The sequence below is a fragment of the Dromiciops gliroides genome, chromosome 1 (assembly GCF_019393635.1).
Source record: "Dromiciops gliroides isolate mDroGli1 chromosome 1, mDroGli1.pri, whole genome shotgun sequence".
NCBI lineage: Eukaryota > Metazoa > Chordata > Mammalia > Microbiotheria > Microbiotheriidae > Dromiciops > Dromiciops gliroides.
The window spans coordinates 236,958,592-236,964,932 of NC_057861.1; the positions used below are offsets into that span (position 1 = coordinate 236,958,592).

Genomic DNA, 6,341 nt, shown 5'->3' on the forward strand with positions numbered 1-6,341 from the left:
AGAGGTAAACGGAGGTGGTGGGGAGGAGGCAGGGGTGTACTACGATTAAGAAAGTGTGTTCATGTGAAGAAATCAGGAATCAGGGAAGAGAAGAATGAAGATCATGAGAAACAGAAGTAATTTTGCCTTTAGAGTATGCTACAGACCACTTAAATGGAAAGAAATAGATGATGAATAATAGATGAGGAATTCAGAAAGTTAATCATAAACCTGACCTAGAGCCATGAAATAATAGCAATGGGAGGGTGTAATCATCCAGATTATCTTCGGGAGCTCTAGCTCTCTATGCCAAAGGATGAATAGCTAACAAATTTATTTTTCTGAAAGCAGATTGATTATGAAAATATATATAAACAGACTGGATCCATTAAGCATCAAAGAATACAAAACACATGAGAACAATTCCTGCCCCCCCCCTTCAGTTTTCACTAAGGAAGATGAGTCTCAAATTGGTGAGCATTGATTCTCCTTCCATCAGTGCTTATTCTCTGCTAGGGGAAGTCTGGAAATCAAAGGACCACAGTGGCCAGGCAGCCTAGTGGTGGGTTGAAAGTTCCTCCATGGAGAAATACTCAGAGAGCTGAATAGCAGCAAGAACAAAGATGAGAGTTGACTGGACAGATAGTCATAGGACCAGCCTTTGTTCCTGGAAGTGGGGGGCCAGGAGAAAAGATGGGTGTGACAGGCTTTGTGAATGAAATTGTGTAGAATCTATAAATAAGGCAGCGTTTGGCAACATTGTAAAAGAGGAGGAGGGTGCCAACACTATGTTCCAGGTATACCCCAACCCTGGGCACAGGGTCTTTCATTTGACACTTAAATGATCCAGGACAGGTTTGGAAATAGTAATAATTTCCCTTCTTCACACAGCAAAGCACAAGAGCAGAGGGACGTGAGTCCAGATTCTCTCTCCTCATGGGTGAAGTGTGGATCCCCAGGGCCCACTGAGGCACTTGTGTCACATCCACCTCCCAATACTGTCTGCCTGAGCTGAAGGCCTGCTCGGCAAAGACATAATGGTAAGTAAAGTCCTCAGGATGGTCAGGATCCACCTGCCAGTCTTCTCTAGCCCTCATACTCTTCCGATCCTCAGAAACGATCACATACGAACAGACTAATTGAGGATTCACTCTGATGTCCACTCTGAATTTGTTGAGGATCTCTATCATCCCAGTGATGGAATATTGCATCCGGTCTGGGGTGACAGCCTTGGGCCTTTGGGAGAACAATGACTCACTCCTTCCCAATAGCTCCCTGCAATTCTGCAGCAACTCAATTATGGGTTTGTGTCTTGATTCTTGAAGCTCCAGCAGGAATTCCTGAAGGCTTTGAATATGCTGAAATATTCTGTATTTGTACCTCTTGTGCTCTTCCCTCAGCCCTTCCACACGTTGAAGTTCTTCCTCCCGCAGGAAGTGGTGAAGATTGCAATATTCCCCCATAATCATCTGAAGCCAATCAACTGAAGGTATCTTCACCCCTTCCTCCAGCAGACGAAGAAGTATCTTGGTTTTTTTAAAATCCTTCCCCAAGTGACACAGAATCTTCCCGAGTTCCTCCCTATAGTTGTGAGCAGCTTCTTCTATAGGAGACAGTTTGTGAGCCCTGTGCTCTGGAGTTTGACTACAGCTCAAGCAGAGTAATGCCTTGTCCTCCTCGCAAAAGAGCTTGAAGACTTTCTGGTGAATGGGGCATTGGCCCTGTCCTTCAGTACTTTGCAGAAAGTGGAAGCAGAGCTGCTTCCCAACGTCAGTCAGCTTTTCCAGTCTTACATTGAGTTCTGGGAATTTGGTCACCTGGCAAACTTGCCTGCATTCAGGACAAGAGAAAGGTGGGGCTCTCCAGCTCCTTGAGAGACACTCTGTGCAAAAGCTGTGCCCACAATCGATGGTAACTGGCCGAGAAAAATAGATCCTACAGATTCCACAGGTGATTTCACTCTGCAGTTTCTGGACTATTTCCATATGGGCAGCCATTTTTTTTTCCTCTCCGAAAAGGTGAGTGATGCTTCCTTCCCTCTCTCCACACCGCTGGACTTTCCCTTCCCTCTGTGACTGTGGGGTCCAATGATCCAAGCCAAGGTCAAATGCCTTCCCTCCAGCTTCTTTCCTGCAGCAACTGAGAAGAGACTTCAGTTACACTCAAGGAAATGGTTCTGATCAGAAGGGTCTCTTCTGTTATAGAATGATGCCTCACCCCTTTACTACCTCCCAGATGAGGTGTGAATTCACCTTGCCTTATATTCTCAAGTTAGGACAAGTCAACCTTGCTAGTTGCTCAGCCTAGCTGAGACCCCTAGGGTAAGCACTTCTGCTTGGTTGACTTCTATGGATTGACAGGTTTCACAATGCTGAGCCCCTCTGAGGGTCTGAGCTTTTCAGGGGGAGTCCCAGCCTTGCTAGAAATAGGATGCCCTCTTCTTTTCATGTTTTGTTACAAAAGGTTGACAGCATATTAAATAGAGAAGTGGACTTGGAGGCAGGACACTGATTTCTGCCTCTGAAGCTTCCTAGCTTTGTTATCCTCCTCCTTAGTTCCCACCTGGCTGCACTCCATTGGGACTTCTCTGCTTGGCTTCTCCACTAGGCCCTCTAGCTAGTGATGGAGGAGGCTAAAAAGGGGCGAACAGACAAACCTAAGATCTGAGTTCTAACTGAGACCTGAGCTCTAAAAAGGGTTAACAGATAACCTAAGACTTGAGTTATCAATAGTATCTAAAAGGATTAACAGATAAACTGAGGCTTGAGTGTTCTTCCAGTAACCAAGAGGGTTTGTCTCTGTCAACCCTTACTATCAACAGAGACTGTAACTAGGGACCAGTAACCATTAATAGCCATGAATATTTCTAGATCACAGGACACCTAGAAACCAGATCTTAAATCAAGAGATATCAAAAACGCAGAGACCCTCTGGGTCTGACAAGTTTAAGCATGTCTTTAGAAACATGCACAAAAAGGGCCAAATGTGTCCTTAGGTTCACCTTATGATGTGTAAACCCCAAAAACACACCTCCAAGGAAAAAGGTGCTCACCTTGGAGGAAGTCTTAGGATCCCAGGAAGTCCAAATTAGGATAAGAACTCCCATGAACTTCCCACAAGGAGGAGATTAAGATAATGAGGAGATAACCTACTTTTTCTCACTATAAATATAACCACTTTCCTTTCCCTATTCAAGACACCTCTCTCCTTGAGTGATTCTCCCTGTGGTCTCACAGTATTTTAATAAAACTTGGGAAACTGAGTCAGTCTTGTAATTCTTTGGGATGTGTCATGATCAATTTGATCAATTAAATCCATCCCATCCACCCCACCCAACCCCACATCACTGGGGTTTGGGGAAACCAGTCTCTCCTGGTTCTCCTATCTATATACACATTCTTTCTCAGTCTCCATTTATGAATCCTTATCCAAATCATGGCTTCTGATGGTAGGTGTCCTTCAGGTATCAGGATAATTTCTTGACTTAATGATAATTTCATCCTGCAAAACATGAAGGATCTAAAAAGGGAAATTCTCTTCCAGATCTGATTCTCAATAACAAGAAGGAACTGGTTACTGGAGTGGAAATGATTGAAACTTGGAGACAAGTGACCACTGCCTCTTAGCTCTAGTGACAAAATAAAGGGAACCTGAACACACGTGGACATGTACCTTTGATTTTAGAAGATCAGACTTCAATGTGCTTGGAGAAAAGATAGGTGGAATCCCATGGAAGAAAATTCTATTGGGGAAATCAGCCCAAGAAGGATGAAATTCTGAGGACACAAAGGGAGTAATTCCAATGAGGAGAAAAGGGAAGAATTATCTGAAAAGACTGATGTGAATGCAGAGGGAACTCAATACTTTCCAACTAGCTGTACTCTTGGATTTCACAAGAACCTCATCATCCTGCAAGATCATATCAATCCAGAAACTCCCATCTCTTCAATATCCCACTGTCTCTGGGGCCCCTCCCCCCCCCCCACTTGGAGAGGGTAGAGGGTGGAAAGTTCCTCTCAAATGAAGTTGCCCAGGGTAGTCATCTCATAATTTCTTACAGTTTCCCATCTGAATGCATTCCTCTGAACTTTATCATTTCCCCCATTGAGCTCCTTAAGGGCAGGAACTTTCTGTTGCCTTTCTTTTATCCTCAGCACTTAGCCAAGTATGTGGCTTGGAGTATGTTGGGGCCAAAATTGATATAGAGAGAGTTAATTGAGTGGCTTGCCGTAATATTGGGGTCCCAGGAATAATGAGGGAACTCTAGATTCAAAGTTCTCTCCCCTCTAAACTGCCTTTTTAGATATTTCTCCCAAGTCAATAAAAAAGGAGCCTAACAGCCTCTTTTCCACAAACAAATCAAGTTTTATTAATGGGAATAAAATAAACAGCAAAGGTGAAATTAATAAAATCAAAGACAAGGGAATAGGGAAAAAGAAAAATGGATAATCTCCCTAACTCTAATATAAGTCTATACAATCCCCAAACTTGCTTCCAGTTCAGCTAATTCAAAAGAGCAGGGCTTGTATGTTAACTCACCCCCTGGGGTCTATAGTTTCAATGGGAAACAGCTTTGTAGTCAGGGCCCACAGGACAAACTGCCAGGAAAAAAACCTCTTTCTGCCCGATCCTGCAGCTCACACCACCAGAAAGAGGCTTAGCTCCCCTCAGAGAGTGTTTTATTCTCCCTCCCTCAAAAGGGGAGGTCCTTCAAACTGCCTGTGGAGAGTGGTTTCTCCTGATGACATCAGCAGCATATACTTCACTCAGGACAGGCCAGGTGTGGCCCATGCCAATCAGTCTGCCAAATTCCATTATCTTACCACAAGTAGGTGCTTAATAGATGCTTACTGGCTGACTGACAGCCTAATTAGACTTTCTGAAGATATGTACAGTAGAGGGAAGCAAGGTCAGGTAATAGAAGATGATATTGAAAGCTAGCCAATGGCCCCCTAAGAATAGTATAAAGATTGCTAAAACACAGAATGAGCTTAGGCTAGAAAAGCTAAAGTAGCTTTTGGCCTTGGACAAATCATCACCAGGTGGCACTGCTGGCCACTATCCCAATCCTTTCCAAGAGTAATAATGCCTGGAAGCTTTCTAATCCCATGATCACTTGGGCAGTTAGGCATCTTCACCCCACTTATGAAAGCGCTGAGAGGAATGACTTTTTATCACCCAAATTCAGCCCTCCACAATACAACTTATTTGCTACCTATGGGGGTTGGATTATTATGGATTTATCCCCTCAGAAACAACTTTTGAAGACACATCTCTGGCAAATCCTGCCCCTTCCAGAACCTACTATATTTCAGTTAGTCCTAGTGACAAGACCTTGCTGTAATGGAGTCCCTCCCTATGGTGAATGGATAGAACATGTATGGATATTGTACATAGTATTTACTCTTAGCATGGGAATAAAAGAAGCAATGGACAAGACTTAATAAAATGTTGACTGTTCAGTTGTACCCCTAAAAGCTCTGCCAGACTTAGTTCCCTCCTGCTTCAAACCCAGTTCTTAGAGGAAATTCACAGTGCCATTTGCTTCACTCCCAGGGCCACTCCAAATGTAAATGTAAAAGGAGTTTAGGTGCAATGTAATTCATGACTTGTCTTTGATTCAAGCATCCAGTGGGGCTCACAATGATTTGGTTAAAGGCATAAATGGCATACTGATCAAATCTACAGATGACAAAAAGGCCAAATGGATAGCTAACTGATTGAATGATTAGATCTAAAATGAGCTCACAGGAAAGACCATCTGGATGAATCTAATCAGGATGGAATTCAATAGGGATAAGAGTAAAGTCTTTCACTTTGGTTAAAAAAAATCAATTTTCCAAGTGTGACAAGCAAAATTAAATGTGGTCACCTTATTTCTATCCCAAATGTAGGGAAAATTGGCTGGAGTTTATCTTATATGTGTTACCTAAAGTAACCCTTGCACATGTGTTTCCTAGGCACACCTATTACCTGTCTAATAGGTTTATCTTTCCTCATGACACTGGCAGTATATGCTCCCCTTGTATGTGGACTACATGTGAGAGCTATGCATGTTCTCTCATCCTGTTTAAGGGTGCATGTATCAGTGGGAGAGTGAGTTCCATGCTTAAAGTCTGTTATTTGCATTTTTATGCTATTTCATTAAATGTCTTTGTTCTGACCTAACTGTGTCCTGTGGTAAACTGTGACAAGTAAACACCTTGGTATGCCTGGCACATATCACATAAATTTTCAGATTTTCCCCCATGCATACGTGGATTTTCTCTTCCTCTTTTTTTTTTCTTTAAAAATTAATTATAGGGGGCGGCTAGGTGGCGCAGTGGATAAAGCACCGGCCCTGGATTCAGGAGTACCTGAGT

The 6,341-nt window shown here is 43.1% G+C and overlaps 1 protein-coding gene across 1 annotated transcript; it reads right to left on the bottom strand.

Moving 5' to 3' along the window:
- Nucleotides 1–572: 572 nt before the first annotated feature.
- LOC122747690 (probable E3 ubiquitin-protein ligase TRIML1) lies at nt 573–1,976 on the bottom strand. The gene has a single exon (XM_043993577.1). The coding sequence runs from the start codon at nt 1,974–1,976 to the stop codon at nt 573–575; it is 1,404 nt and encodes a 467-aa protein (XP_043849512.1).
- Between the last annotated feature and the right edge of the window lie 4,365 nt (nt 1,977–6,341).